At 38.3% G+C, this 16,912-nt stretch overlaps 1 protein-coding gene and 1 pseudogene across 1 annotated transcript in view; one reads left to right on the plus strand and one right to left on the minus strand.

Moving 5' to 3' along the window:
* ANKS1B (ankyrin repeat and sterile alpha motif domain containing 1B) overlaps nucleotides 1-16,912 on the minus strand; it is a 1,249,898-nt gene that overhangs the window by 42,475 nt on the left and 1,190,511 nt on the right. The window contains exons 20-21 of the mRNA XM_031650180.1: nucleotides 15,254-15,382; nucleotides 13,213-13,284 (exon numbers count right to left, since the gene is read on the minus strand). Of these exons, the coding sequence (XP_031506040.1) occupies nucleotides 13,213-13,284; nucleotides 15,254-15,382 (201 nt within the window). The remainder of the gene's footprint in view (nucleotides 1-13,212; nucleotides 13,285-15,253; nucleotides 15,383-16,912) is intronic.
* On the plus strand, nucleotides 8,664-9,156 carry LOC103876005 (annotated as a pseudogene).

The following is a 16,912-nucleotide window of genomic DNA, read 5'->3' on the forward strand; positions in this document are numbered from 1 at the left end:
CATTTTGAATGCAGAATCAATAGTATGGAGATACCCTTTTCAGAGTGCACGAACTCTAATTTCAGAGCATGACTTTTCCAAGTGCGAATGAAAGCAGAGGGGTTTATGATGGGGATAACTTCAGTTGTGAGCTGTAATGCTCTTTGAGTCTGGAGTGGTGTTAATGTTCTGAGAGACAGGGAAAACAGTGAGGCTAACGTGGGGAGGATGCCACCAACCCTTCATTCTTACAATACCCCGACTGCTCCCAGTATATCTGAAGCACAGGCTGGGGAAGGGATTTCCGGATGGTCTGTTGCCATCCAACTTACAGTATATTTTTAACCTACACATGGCTATCCTGAGAATGCTTTCTAGTTAGATATTCAGTCCTGAGTCATAACTATTAATTTTGGCATATAATATCTTCCTTAGTTAGATTCAAAGCTTAATTATTACATTCCACTTCAGCAAGTAAATTAAAATAGGATCAAGCAATTATGTTTGGTAGCCCTAAGTGACTTTCAAATGATTAAAAAACACACACAAAATAAGCATTATTGTGGTGATTTTGTAGGCAGTGAAACTAGCTAGGTTGTGGGATTACAAGAGATAAAAAGCAGACCACCAATCAGCAATTTGAAATGAACTCTCACCCTTTGAAACTGAGCTTAAGGGCTACTTTCTGGGGAAAGGCTTCCACGGTCTCCCAGGCTGACAGGATGGCTTTCCCCTTGTTCCCCTCTCTGCCACTTTTCCCGTGCACTGCCCTGGATCTTAGTGTGGTGTGCTTGCTTCCCTATGGGGAGTTCCTTGAGGACTGCTCACACCTTTCTTGATTTGTCTTCACCATAATGACCAGCACATAGTCTTACATTGAGCCCTATGAAGTAGCCATTTTTCAAGTCAAGAATGGCTAAGTACCAGCAATTTCATAGGATTCGATCTAACGGTTGCTGAAATCTATGACTGTTAAAGGAACAGGCCAGTGAATTAATGTATCATAACAACCATGTAGCCAGCATTATAAGGAACCACGATCTGGGCGCGGTGGCTCACGCCTGTAATCCCTCCTCCTTAGGGAGGCTGAAGTGGGCTGATTGCCTGAGCTCAGGAGTTCGAGACCAGCCTGGGCAACATGGTGAAACCCCATCTCTACTAAAATACAAAAAATTAGCCGGGCATGGTGGCGGGCACCTGTAGTCCCAGCTACTCAGGAGGCTGAGGCAGAAGAATTGCTTGAACCCAGGAGGTGGAGGTTGCAGTGAGCTGAGATAGCACCACTGCACTCCAGCCTGAGCGAAAGAGCGAGACTTTGGGCGACGGAGCAAGACTCCATCTCCAAACAAACAAACAAACAAACAAACAAAACAAGCACATTGCCAGTCTCTCAACATGCTGAGAGCTCAGCAAACTTTCAGAGAGCTCTGGTACCCACAGCCAGCAAGGAGGCCTTGCAAAGCTTGCAGGAGGACCACAAATGTGATTAGAGGGTTACCAAGACATTCCTATGGGGTGGAGAAAACTTCAAAGATTTTGGCTGGGCGTGGTGGCTCATGCCTGTAATCCCAGCACTTTGGGAGGCCGGGGTGGGCAGATCACCTGAGGTCAGGAGTTCAAGACCAGCCTGAACAACAAGGTGAAACCCCCATCTCTAGGAAAAAAAAATAAAGAAGATCGTGAGAGTTTTCAGTCTTAAGGAGGCAAGGCTTAGCATTTCTGCAACAGCAAAGTGGCTCAAATTGCAAGCATTAAGAAGAAAAGGCTTCTTGAGAGGGTAGAAGGATTCCTAAGGGCAGCTGGGAAGATTCTCCCTCTAGTCATCTTTAAAAATAGTTTGGGTTCTCATTTGTCATTAATGAGGCTAAATGACCTTCCAAGTACTTTTCTGGTCACAGGAGCTCTGGCACAAAGGCTAAGAGAATACAGAACCTAAAACCAGGTGACAAGAACAGATAGTGGGCAAGCAGCCATTGAAACCACACCTCCTGCATATGACATGGCCGTTGTACTGCCTGTGTAACTCGCATGCTCTGGGGCCCAAGTCTGGCACAGCACAAAGCGATGCCCTCCGTTTCTATATGCTGCTGATGCTGCATATCTGAGACCATACTTTGAGAACTACTGCTCTAAAAATGCGGTCGATCAGTTTGATTGAAAGTTACTGTCAGAACCGTTCTCTGCTGCTATGCATGTCAACTCGCTGTACTGCATCCTACATTAATTCAGAAAGAAGCTAGTTTATCAAAACACACTGTTCTCCATTTGACAAGTGATTTCCAAAAATCCTTAGTTAGCATTAAGCTACAGCTCTTGGTCTTGAGAGCAATTAAAAAGAATTATTTAATTCTTCATGGTTTCTCAGGGACTGTGAATGGATAAAACATTCTTCACATAAAACAAACAGTTCAGTTCATAAGGACAGATTCAAGAGTTGCATCTAGAATAGATGTTGGCCAGGTGTAGTGGCTCACGCCTCTAATCTCAGCACTCTGAGAGGCCAAGATAGGCAGATCACTGAAGATCAGGAGTTCATGATTAGCCCGGCCAGCATGGTAAAACCCTGTCTCTACAAAAAATTAAAAAATCAGCTGGGCGTGGTGACGGGCGCCTGTAATCCCAGCTACTTGAGAGGCTGAGGCAGGAGAATCACTTGAACCTGGGAGGCAGTGATTGCAGTGAGCCAAGATTGCACCACCACACTCCAGCCTGGGCGACAGAGTTAATGACTCGTTAGTAACAACGATAGAGTTAATAAGATCAGGGGTCACGCTGAAGATGAAGATATATATTTTTTATTAAAGTTCCCCTATTCTCCCTCAAATTAAGCACATGCTCTTGAGAGTTGTGACAGGCAAACATGAACATGGGCTCCTGTACTGTCTCTGGGAGTGTAATCTGGAACAAGTTTTCTGGAAGGCAATTTGGGAATAGTTATCCAAAGTTTCACAGTGTGTATACCCTTTGATCCAGCCATTCCAAATCTAGTGGCTCATTCTAAGGAAATAAACCAATTGCAAAAGATTTAGTTAGGTTAAGGGTGTTACCCATAGTACTGGTTATCATTTGAAAAAAATTAGAAATGACCCAATGACCAATGAGGAGAACTGGTTAAATAAGCTTGGTTCAACTATGGCTTGGAATATTGTAATCAACCACCACAAACAATATTGGGGATGAATATGTATAGGAATAAAAATATTTCAAAATGTATTATTGTGTTTAAAATACATGATAAAACAGTGGGTGTGCAATATTTCTACTTATTAGAAAAATAGTACCTACAAATGCATAATTGTTTGTCTGGAGGATTACACAAGCATAAGATGTCAACAGGGAGGAATTTACCACTTCTAGGTGGTAAAAATCACAGTTGTTTTTATTTCTCTTTCCTGTATTTCTATTTTAGAAGTGGATAGTAATGAATGTGCATTGTTTTTGTAATAAAATAAAATTTTAAAAATGTATCATTTTAATTAAAAATGCCAAGTGCAAATGTGTGAAAAAACACACTGTTTGAATCTATCACTTAAAAGTGCAACTTCTGTGTTTTTTGGGGGTGTGTGTGATAAGCCATCTTGAGCTTATCAAGGGACCCACAGAGGAGCTCCTTCTTCTGGGAGGCAAGGGGCAGTTGTCAGCAAATGAGAGCACAGGATGGTATGTTTGGATTCCTGGCCTAGTTCCATTCCTTCCTCGCTGGGTGGTTAGGTACTCAACCTCCCTGGGTCTTAGTTACCTCATCTGTAAACGGGTATGTTAATATAGCATCGACATTTTAGAGTTGTGAGGACTGCACAGGATAATTCAGTGCCTAGCATGTAGTGAACATCAACAGATTTTAGTTATTACTGTTTAAAAACAATATCTTTTTCTGGTAGAGATGGGGGTCTTATCGTGTTGAACAAGCTGGTCTCAAACTCCTGGCCCCAAGAGATCCTCTTGCCTCGGTCTCCTAAAGTGCTGGGATTACAGGTGTGAGCCACCTTGCCCGGCCAGCTGTTATTGTTATTTTGAGGATGGATGCTTTCACTCAGAAAGTCCCTCTCCAAAGTAAAGCGCTGGCCAAAGAGAGCAGAAACAAAATTGAAATCTGTGTGCATAACTGAACACTCTCCAGCCTACTTGTTATGATGGCAGGAAAACGGTAGTTGCAACAATGAACATTCAGTGGATCAATATATCTGGGCCAATGACAAGAGACTCAATCAATCAACATGTTTAGAAAGAGCTTGAGACAAGTGGGAATTAAAGACAGAAGCAGCCCAGGAAATCTTTCAGTGATGTGAAGTAGTGAGGGTGTTATATAGGAGAAAAGCTAGCAACAAGAGCAATAAAAAATAAGAAAGATAATTGGGGTTTGAAGACAATATGGAATAAGATGGTTGGTGCTCTTAAGCTTTCTAGGGAAGAAAACCTAGGTAATACCATTCAGGACATAGGCATGGGCAAGGACTTCATGTCTAAAACACCAAAAGCAACGGCAACAAAAGCCAAAATCGACAAATGAGATCTAATTAAACTAAAGAGCTTCTGCACAGCAAAAGAAACTACCATCAGAGTGAACAGGCAACCTACATAATGGGAGAAAATTTTTGCAATCTACTCATCTGACAAAGGGCTAATATCCAGAACCTACAAAGAACTCAAATTAATTTACAAGAAAAAAACAAACAACCCCATCAAAAAGTGGGCAAAGGATATGAACAGACATTTCTCAAAAGAAGACATGCATACAGCCAACAGACACATGAAAAAATGCGCATCATCACTGGCCATCAGAGAAATGCAAATCAAGACCACAATGAGATACCATCTCACACCAGTTAGAATGGCAATCATTAAAAAGTCAGGAAACAACAGGTGCTGGAGAGGATGTGGAGAAATAGGAACACTTTTACACTGTTGGTGGGATTGTAAACTAGTTCAACCATTATGGAAAACAGTATGGCGATTCCTCAAGGATCTAGAACTAGAAGTACCATATGACCCAGCCATCCCATTACTGGGTATATACCCAAAGGATTATAAATCATGCTGCTATAAAGACACATGCACACGTATGTTCATTGAGGCACTATTCACAATAGCAAAGATGTGGAATCAACCCAAATGTTTATCAGTGACAGACTGGATTAAGAAAATGTGGCACATATATACCATGGAATACTATGCAGCCATAAAAAAGGATGAGTTTGTGTCCTTTGTAGGGACATGGATGCAGCTGGAAACCATCATTCTCAGCAAACTATTGCAAGAACAGAAAACCAAACACCGCATGTTCTCACTCATAGGTGGGAACTGAACAATGAGAACACCTGGACTCGGGAAGGGGAACATCACACACCGGGGCCTATCACAGGGAGGTGGGAGGGGGGAGGGATTGCACTGGGAGTTATACCTGATGTAAATGATGAGTTGATGGGTGCTGACGAGTTGATGGGTGCAGCACACCAACATGGCACAAGTATACATAAGTAACAAACTTGCATGTTATGCACATGTACCCTAGAACTTAGAGTATAATAATAAAAAAACAAACCAAAAAAAGCTTTCTAGGGTAGACCCGTAAGAAAACATTCACAATGGGAGAGGCACACGTGAGCAAGGATCAGCAATAAGGAGTTACCTATGTGGCTGTTTCTTCGTGGGCATTGCTATTCAATAGACACACAACACATATTTATGGGCTCAGAAGCTGTATTCATTATGATTCATGCAGTATTTTGGAGAGAGTGAAAGAAAATAATTGATGCTTCCATGAAATTGGGCAACAGAGAATTTTTTTTTTAAGATGGGGTCTGGCTATGTTGCTCCGACTAGAATGCAGTGGCTGTTCACAGGTGTGATCACAGTACACTACAGTCTCAAACTCCTGGGTTGAAGTGATCCTCCCGACTCAGCTTCCCAAGTAGCTGGGAGTACAACTACATGTCACTGTGCCCAGCTCAACAGAGACTTTTGAAAAATAGTTACTTAAAAGTTTTTTTCCCAGCGTGGTTCCTAAGAAGTAATTCTTGAAGTTATATCTGAAAATGACCATTTGTCACAGAAGGTGTTTGTATGAGGACAGAGGAACAAAACATGATTTTAGTTTGAGTCTCTTCTAAGAGGAAAGAGGCTTTTACATTTAGTATTTCCATCCAATTTTAAGATCTAACTTTTTAAAAGCTTTCCAACCCATTCCCACTATTGTTTCCTAAAACACATAAAAAAGAGAAAAGTCTTAATACTTCAACTAAGGCACAGATTATTACTTGGAGATTTGTATATTTGAAAATTCACACTTTAGAAGTGCTTCTGGATTGAAAGTTTAAAAATCATACAAATTAAGAGGAATAGATTCAACGAGAACTATGGGGAAACTATCTAAATCCTTTGGGAAATAAAAGTTCCAAAACCTAAATACACTAGATTTGCTTATTTCTGACGTAAAAATAATCTTAAAATATATCCTTTCTTACACCAGGAAGGCAGATTTCTATCTTATCTTATTTGAAAACAGGTATTTCTTTTTTGGGGATGATTATTTTAAAAAAATATTAATTGACACATAACTGTACATATTTATGGGGTACAATGTGATGCTTCAATATATGTATACATTGTGTAATGACAAATAGGGGTAATTGTCATACCTGGAACTTCAAACATTTATCAGTTCTTTGTTTTCAGAATATTCAAAATCCTCTTCTAGCTATTTTCAAGTATACAGTACAGTATTGTTAGCTACAGTCACCCGAATATGCAATTGGGCACCAGAACTTATTTTTCCTATTGAATTGTAAGTTTGTTACCACTGAGTAATCTCTCCCTATTCCCCTCCTCCTCATCTACCCTTTCCTGGCTCTGGTAACCACTGCTCTATTCTCTACTTGTATGAGATCAACTTTTGAGATTCCATGTATGAGTAAAATCATGCAGTATTTGTCTTTCTGTGTCTGGCCTATTTCACTTAACATAATGTCTTCCAGGTTCATCTATGTTGTCACAAATAACAGAATTTCATTCATTTTTTCCCCTGAATGGTATTTTATTGTGTACATATACCACATTTTCTTTACCCATTCATCTGTTGATGGACACTGAATTTTAAATAGACACTTAGCTTGGATCCACATCTTGGCCGTTGTGAATAGTGCTAGAGTAAACATGGAAGTGCAGATATCAACATACTGATTTCATTTCCTTTGGATATATACCTAATACTGGGATTGCTGGATAGTATAGTAGTTCTCTTTATAATTTTTTGAGAAGCCACCATACTGTTTCCATCATGGCTCTACTAATTTATATTCCCACCAATAATGTACAAGGGTTCTCTTTTCTCCACATTCTCACCAACGTTTGTTATCTTTTGTCTTTTTGATAATAGCCATTCTAAATGGAATAAGATGTAGTTTTTGCTTTGCACTTCCCTAATGATTCGCTTTGAATTTGCTTTGCATTTCCCTACTGATTAATGATATTGAGCATTTTTTCATATACTTTTTGGCCATTTGTAAGTCTTCTTTTGATAAATGTCTGTTCTGGTCTTTTGTCCATTTTTAAGTAGATTATTTGTCAACTCAAAATGGATTAAAGACTTAAATATAAGGCCTGAAACTACTAGAAGAAAATGCTGGAGAAACATGTCATGATATTGGACTGGGAAAGAATTTTTTGGATATGACTCCAAAAGCACAGGCAACAAAAGCAAAAATAGACACATGGGATTACATCAAACTAAAAGCTTTCTGCACAGCATAGGAAACAACAACAGCAGAGGAGACATCTTAGAGAATGGGAGAAAATATCTGCAAGCTGTACATCTGACAAGGATTAATATCCAGAATTTATAAGGGACCCAAACAATGCAATAGCAAAACAACAAATAATCCTATTTTTATTTCTTTTTAAGAGAAATTTCCTTGAGAACAAACACCTGTGAATGATCCTAACCATCAACGACGGGATTAGAGAGAGTAAGACTGCAGAGAGTATTAAATTGAATATAATGGCTTACCTCTTACAGTAACAGATGTTTCCTAACTGTATATTTAATTAGGGAAGTGATGCATTACTGTATATTAGTGAAAATTAAACCCTGGGGCAAAATTCAGGGTTGGGGGATGGGGTATGGGTAAACCTAGGGAGGCAAAATTGAAGAGTAGGGCCTCAGCTGGCCAGAGCAAATCCTTCACTTCACCAAAAACTGTATGTCTTGGAACCTTTGAAGTGGGAGCTATTCATACCAACATAAGAACAGCAACAAACCAACCCACTGAAAAGTCAAAGCAATATACTTATGGCTCTGTAAAATCCAGTCCTGTGGACACATTATTTAAAAGAGGTAACTCTCAGCCAGGTGCGGTGGCTCACACCTGTAATCCCAGCACTTTGGGAGGCTGAGGCGGGTGGATCACTTGAGGTCAGGAGTTTGAGACCAGCCTGGCCAACATGGTGAAACCCTGTCTCTATTAAATATGCAAAAATTAGTCAGGCATGGTGACGGGTGCCTGTAATCCCAGATACTGGGGAGGCTGAGGCAGGAGAATTGCTTGAACCCAGGAGGCAGAGGTTGCAGTGAGCCGAGATTGTACCATTGCATTCCAGCCCGGGTGACATGAGCGAAACTCTGTCTCAAAGAAAAGACTTCCTCTCAAGCTTGGCGTTTGGTCGATGGGGACCCACGGGGGTTCAACATGTGTATCGAGAAGTGTTATTTCTGTTTGGGGCCCATCCACCCTGGCCATGGCACAATGTTCATCTGCAATGATTGCAAGGTGTTCAGATTTTGTAAATCTAAATGTCATTAAAAACTTTAAAAAGAAGTGCAATCCTCACAAAGTTAGGTGGACCAAAGCATTCTGGAAAGCAGCTGGTAAAGGGCTTACAGTGGATAATTCATTTGAATTTGAAAAATGTAGAAATGAACCTATCAAACACCAGCGAGAGCTATGAAATAAAACTACTGATGTAATGAAGAAGACTGAAGAGATCAAACAGAAACACCAAGCTAAATGTATAATGAACAGATTGAAGAAAAATAAAGAGCTACAGAAAGTTCAGGGTATCAAAGAAGTTAAGCAAAACATCCATGTTATCCAAGCCCCTCTTGCCGGCAAAGGGAAGCAGCTGGAAGAGAACACGGTACAGCAGCTACAAGAGGATGTGGACATGGAAGATGCTTCTTAAAAATCTCTGTAACCATTTCCTTTATGTACATTTGAAAACACCCTTTGGAGACTTGAAACTGCTAAATTATTAGTTTATTTTTTACATAAGGTCACTTAAATGAAAAGTGATTAAAATATGTTTTTCCTGCATTGCCATCTACAACACATCATCTATTATGGATGTTAGATTGCAACTCAGTGTTAAATCATGAAAATTCTACTTATAACTATAGAAATGAATTGTGGACATAAAATGGTTATACTATTTGGATAATGGCACTAGGCAGCATTTGTATAATAACTAATGGGAAAAATTCATGGCTAGTGATGTATAAAATAAAATATTCTTTGCAGTAAAATACTCCCTTTATTAATGTTATAGAAGGGAGGATACAACAAGGAACTAACAATTTGTATGACAGTGTCAACTATTATTTTGATTTTAGAATTTCCTGTTTTGCTTTATTTGCATCTTAGAAGAGCATAATGACATTGTTTGATGAAGCCTAATTATGCTGGACTGTTTTGAGCTGGTTTAGTTGTGGTAGTTGTGGATGTTGGGGATGAGAACTGAATAATCTTTGCCTGAAATGACACTACACTCTAGAATTTCCACTCTGGAGAACACTCAGTTCTAACTTGTGATTCCTGGTAGAACAAACTTTATTTTTCTAGCCTAGCAATGATCTAGAAGCAGAGGAATCCCAGTGCCTTTTAAAAGTTATTATGTGGTTTTCTTTTAAAAAGCTCCTGTTTTTGGAAAGTAGAATTTATGGGTACAACATCTGTTTATTATTTGCACATAAAATAAAACCATTTAAAAAGTGGGAAAAAAAAAAAAAAACCAGGACAATGAATGTTTCTGGCACATTGGAGAGGCAGTCCAGTCTCTGGATTCACAGTGTGGGTAGTGGAGTGGACTGCCTGGTTTCAAATCCTGGCTCTGCCACTTGCTGTCTGTGTGACCTTGGGTAAGTGACTTAACTTCTCTTCGCCTTTGTTTTCCCATATGTAAAGTGGAAGCAATGGCAATATGTACTTCATGGACTGAATGAACTAATGCACATAATTCAGTTGTGCAGGGCAGGGTGTACAGCTCTCCACTGTTACCTGTTATTAGCCCTAATAAACTGATTTTAGGAGGGTATGAGTACATGTCATTTTTAAGATCATCTATTATGATCCCTTAGGCTGATGGCAACTTGAAAATGCCTCTATGGTAATACTTCTATCACTTTGGGGGTAATTAAATGTTCACATGTTGGTTTTCTCCACTAGATTGTGAACTCAGTGGATTTTAGTCATCTTTGTTAACAAAGTACATTTAAGGAAACATTTATCAGAATTGGGAATCACATTGATTTACTAATTACTGGGAGAGACATTTTAATTTTGGCTAAAATGCATACTTTGAACAGAAAACATCTTTTTTTTTTTTTCAATTAAAAGAATGAACAGGTAACTCTTAATCTACAATACTTTGGTCTAATAATATTACCATGAATCAACTTTTTAGATCATCTGTGTCCTAAAGAAGTTTTCATGGGGAGTTCTGATTGAACTGGGACTTTTGGCTGAAATGTCACCATGCTGAGATCAGAGAAAACAGCAACTTGGGGTTCAAACTGAAAATTAGCTGCAAGTTGAGATCGACATCATTTATAGTTGGTGGAAGTTCTAATTCATAATAGAATAGCTCCAGATAGCAGATCAACCCTACGCTTCTGGTTTTGAAAGACTCTGGTGAAATGTAGTGAATGCAACCCTAGCTACTTTATCAAGAACTGAGACTTATTTAATCCAGATTGGAAATAAGGGTTTATGATAGTCCGAGAAGTAATGAAGTTTCTGTTTTCATGTAAACTACGTAAGCACCAAGAGCAGCAAACCAGAAAAATGTCCCCCAAAACAGAAGAATGGCTTCTAAATATATGTTTTTTTCTAAGTTTCATTTTAAGCAACAGACGAGTATTTAACTAAATTATTCTCTACTGAGACTACTAAAATGGCTTTTCTATTGCTATCAGGATGTAATTTCAGATCCACTCAATTTCATGAAATTGACTGAGATTCAAATCATAGATCTGGTATATTTTAAATGATGCTGCATGCACTAGGCAATATTGATGCTGATTATGACACCGGAGTAGCTGGACTCAGGTAATTTAGTTAAGAGTATTAAATCAGAGACGCCAAATTAATTTATTAGACATGTTCATGAATATTTCCAAAATTATTATGAGGCTTGATGAATGAAAACTTTCCCTTTTTCTTATTGTTCATTGGTGACACAAATTTGGTCAGATAAATATTTAGAATATAAGATTTCCAGAATTATAAAACCAGGGAGAACTCTAAAGTGCATCTAGTCTAATGTTCTCATTTTATATGTAAGAAAACAGAGGATCGGGGAAGCAGGAGAATGTAGTGGTTAAAAGCCTGGGCTCTGGAGTCAGACAGACCTGAGTTCCAGTCTCAGATTGGCAAGTTATTCCCCGTGTGACCTTGAGTAAGTTATTCAACCTCTGTAAGCCTCCATGTCTTCATCTGTAAAATGGGGACAATAATTGTACTAGGGGACACTGTAAGGACTCAGTGAATGTTAGTAGCTATCATATTATTTTTATGAGTAACAAGTGACTCCTAAGGCAAATAAGCAGCAATAGAACTAGAACTTAAGAGTTTCTGATACATACAGAAGCTTTTTTTCATCTAAACACAGTACCTAAGTTAAAAATTCACTGGTACTGATAATTTAAGTACTGTATAACTCTATATTAAATAGAAGGATAACTATTTCAGTCTTTTTTGCTATTAATTGATCAAAATATTAGTGATTACATATTGAAGTCTCAATTTCATGAAGATTCACACATATTTAGCTTTCCATAAACAAATGGATATTTCATGTTTACCTTCATAGCTGTTTCAGTGTAATTATATGCTCTTAAATTATTTTCCACCAAAAGCTGCTCATATAAAATAAACAACAAGGTATATTGGCCGTAAATAAAAGTTAGCATTCCACTTACTAATGACCTTAAATTTGACTTTAGTTAGATGCTATATTGAGTAAGTCTGATATTCTTGATTTGTGCAGTTACTCAGATACCACCATAGCCTCTATACACCTGCTATGGAGGAAGCAAGAACAAAGGACACACAAAAGGAAAAGGTGGGTCTGCAATATGAGTTAGAGTTGCTTTGGCTAAAATAGACACCTAGGAATCAAGCAGCCACTAATCACAGATATTTGGAATAGCCATTTTTTTTGTGTGTGTGACAGAGTTTCACTCTTGTCACCCAGGCTGGAGCACAATGGCACGATTTCAGCTCACTGCAACCTCTGCCTTCAGGTTCAAGTGATTCTCCTGCCTCAACCTCCCAAGTAGCTGGGATTACAGGTGCACACCACCATGCCTGGCTAATTTTTGTATTTTTAGTAGAGAAGGGGTTTTGCCATGTTGGCCAGGCTGGTCTTGAACTCCTGATCTCAGGTGATCCACCTGCCTTGACCTCCCGAAGTGCTGGGATTACAGACGTGAGCCACTGTGCTCGGCCTGGAATTGCCATTTTTGGTCAACATATGCACTTAAATAGTTCATTCCACTCGAAGTTGAATATTTTTCTTAAATTTTAAAAAAACTGATAAGAAATTGCATAAAGAATATTAGCTTTATATAATATGCTCCTAATTCTTCTGCTTTTGATAATTTTAGTTAATTGGTGATCTTTTCAGTAAATATTCTCAGACTATCGAGTGAGTGCTTAAAACCTTTTCTCGTAATAAAGATCATTTTTCTAATCTCGAAAATGATACAATTTTAAATCTTTAAAAATAACTAAGAACAAATATAACATAGTACAAATATAGCAAATAGACATTAACTCAAACTATAGTGAGATAAGTTCAAGTCTAAACATGCAGAAAATGAGAGCACCTTTTTATGTAATACCAGTGTGATTCAGCAGACCAACAGATGAAGAAAATAGTAATTTGAAACGTGGCAATTTGTATCCATACCCGGTATTTAGTATTTCAGCTACTAGAAATAAAGTAATTTGGCAGACTTACCCGCATTTTTGCACAAGCATCTTGGGTTGACTCTGTCCCCCTAAGCTCTTTTATCAGCATAGAACCTAAATACTAAAATACAAAAAAAAAAAAAAAAAAATTCAACGATTTATGAAATGGAATATAAATATGAGCAACGTTTTAAAAACAAATTGTGGAAGTATTACTGGCTAGGTTTCCTGGCTGTAAGTTGTTGCATAACTTTAAAAAACTGACAGTAACTAATCCTAACAAATAAATGCATTCATAGAGAAAATGCAGCAGAATTAACCATAAGTTCTGGGGGCTGTAATTGCTCTTTATAATGAAACTGCAGCATCTTCTAAAGATGCCGTCTTTCAAATCATATTTAACTGCAAAATGGGGGCATCTAAAAATGTTTTCCCCTTTTTTCAGGCAGCGATGTCTGCAAAAATAAATCACACTACTATCTCTGTAATTACAGGGTTGCATGAGACAGCTGAGAAGCTAAGCAACATGTCCCCCATTTGGGCTTATTCTGCTGCATAGGTAATTAATGTTAGGCTTTTAGGCAGAGATGCAGTTTTGGACCTTTTTCATTCACAGCTGTGTGCCCTATGGTTGATCCACCTGAAAACGGAATGGGAGGGTAGGGGGAGGGAGACAGGCATTCTCAGTTGTTTCACAGGGGAAGAGAGCTGGGTTCCCGGTGCAAAGTGCCACCTGGAGGGCTGAATGGAGCTAGAAGGATGACAAAGTCTCCCAAGAATTGCCAACCACTTTGCTGTTAGAAGACCAGATCCCATACTGTATCATCCTGGTACAAAATGCCCCCCATACTCCAGCTTCTGGCTGGGGCCAAATGGTTTCAAACAAAATGTCTGATTTGCCTTTCTATCAATTGACTCCTCTTCAACCTTTTGAAGCTTTAGTAGGGGTTTTCTCTTTTGTCATTCCTCCACCCCTTGCCCTTTCCTCACATCCCCAAAGAGCTCTATATATGATTTTTTTAAAAGTGAATTACAATAATTATTTTAGAAGATATTTGATGGACACTTCCTGACAAGACTGGAGACATCCTAGTACTTTGCAGAGACGGGGATGGGAACCACTCTTGTGGACTAGGGAAGTCCCTGACTTGAAGAAGACGTGAGAGGGCACAACAGGAGAAGGCGTCGTCAGGGCCTTGGAGAAAGGCATGTTCAGAAAGGCTCAGGGACTTGGGGTTTGGAGGGAGTTTTGGAGGGAGGAGCCATTTCAATCCTACAGTTTTGGGCAATACCATTGAAAGAAATCCAAAGCTGCAATATAAGTAAGCAGTAAAAGAGGGGCAGAAAGCAGAAAATGAAAAAAAAAAAAAAAAAAAAAGAAACTCAATTGCTATGAGATAACCACAATGTCCATCTTAATCAAATGAAGGTGAAATTTATTATCCTTTGGTAAAATCCTTACCTTTTAAGTTATCAGGGAAGTTTGCCTGATTGAAATATTTCTTTTTGGGAGGCAGTTTCAATGCACTGCTGAAGGTTCAGCCACTTTTTCTGCTGTTGTCATGACAACCACCACCTGACCCCAAACCTACAGTATCTTTTGAACATGTAGCTGTTCCTATTACATTTCTCAGCTAAGTATAATTATTTCCTCTCTTCTAAAAAACTAACAACAACTAAGAAAGAAAAATAGTATAATCCTATTGATGACCGTGAAAAGAATCTAGTATTTACATAAAGTGGCAGACCCAATGTTTGGTGAGTGAGCAGAGATGTATATATGTGCCATATTTACACTCATTTCCATTTTAAGATTGTACGTTATCACATTCATTTAAAAATATACAACTATAGAAGAGGTCACAACAGACCTTAAACTTACAAGATTAAAAAGGTTTTTAAGCTCTAGTTATTTGGACTTTCTCTTTGGATAGAAGGCTACTTTAAGAAAAAGTGAAGAGAAAAACACTTTAAAAATTTCAGTGATGGATATGGATATTTTGGTATATTTTCAATATAAATGGCAAACAAGCCGAAAACATACCCCCTATCTCCACTTGGGCCTAAATACTGAATTGAGGGTAACTTACAAAAGCTTTGTAATCACATGACTGGAAGATAAGCTTCTCTGGGTGATGCTGCCAGTACTGTACCGGAGTGGAGGCTGTGGCTTCATTCGGAGGTCGCAAGGTAATGGAAGGTTCTCCCCAGTCTCCTGTCTGAAAATGACATTTATTCTAGAGGCAATATGAGCAGTCAGCAAAGTTCATTCCCTATAGCTACCCTGAGCTCACCTTACACACATGTGCTATGAATGTGCCAATGCATTTGGGTGTCTTATGTGAATATAAATACTTTGGTTATTACATTTTTATACGTATTAGCATATTTCTCAAGGCTGAGTTAATTTTTGAGGTGTGGAGTTGAATTATTTTATTTTTAGAATGACACCCTAAGCTAAGTCACTTTAAAAAAAAACATGAAGATATTCATAAATGATTTACTAATCACAGTTTTCCATCACAACAGCAAAGGACATACAATCTTTGAAAGAATTTTCTGTTTTTAACTTGACTGAAATTTTTAGTTTGAATTGCTTTCACATTCAGAACACACGGTTCTATAAATTTCAGTTCCCAAATATGACATGTACTAGCCACTTTGAATAATTTTAGATCTCTGGAGAAATGGTAGTGTAAGCATGATGCTAAACAAAATTTAAAAATTTACTAATGGGTGACAACGAGTTTCTCTCGTCTGAATTCAACTGCACTGATTTAATGATGCTGTGATTGTCTCAGACGTATTCAGCTACTTTTCTCAGAAAACTTAATGTACCAATGAAGACTAAACAGTGAAATGCCAAGTTTGGTCACCCGTACATATGCATGTACTTTGAGGATTCTGATTCACAAATACAAGCACATTCCCAAATGATGGTCTATCATATCATACAGACCTAAAACAAGAGGACCTCCCATCATTTCATTTATCATTTTCCATAAGGTTTGCCTCAACCTGTTTCATCACTATAATAGCTTAATGTGAGCATCTATAAAGTCAAAGGCCAGTGTTGGCAGGTATTTTCTGGGCTCAACTCTGATTTACATACTACACATGAGATATTTCTTACTCTTTCTCCTGGGAAAGATTTGGATTTTTCAAAACTCAGCTCTTTGCTCTCAAATGGACATAACTAAAACTAAATAGGCAGATTTCTAGAGTTATTCTCATCTAACCTAGATTTGGCTATATATAGAACTATGAGAAATTACTTTTCTCAGGAGTTGGAAGAGTATTAAAAGGTCTCATAAACTCTAAAACCAAATAAAACCTTAGTTAGAGAACAAGTTCCACAGAAGTGCTAGAAAGTGTGTTGACACACTGTGGGATTTCTTAAGGAGAATTTTTAAGGAGTCTAGGACAAGAATGCAAAATTTTGGATGCAGGTGTATGTTTTGGGAGAGAAAGGAAGTTCTCTGCTTCATTAAATTCTTTGAAAGAATCTAGAAACCCCAAAAGATTAAGACCCACAGTTCTCTAGGAATGGCATACACAGGGTGCATATTTTGGGGAGAACTAGCTCTCCAATTTTCTTTGTGCAGTTTGGACTTACATTAGGTGGCATATGAAGTAGCTGCCAATGATAAAAAGCCCTTTCTAGAGGACTTCAGTAACGCCGCAGGCTTTTTTTTTTTTTTTTTTTTTTTTTTTTTTAATAGCAGTGGAGTAAAGCTTTTCTCCTTGAG

The sequence above is a fragment of the Papio anubis genome, chromosome 9, assembly GCF_008728515.1.
Source record: "Papio anubis isolate 15944 chromosome 9, Panubis1.0, whole genome shotgun sequence".
Taxonomy (NCBI): Eukaryota; Metazoa; Chordata; class Mammalia; order Primates; family Cercopithecidae; genus Papio; species Papio anubis.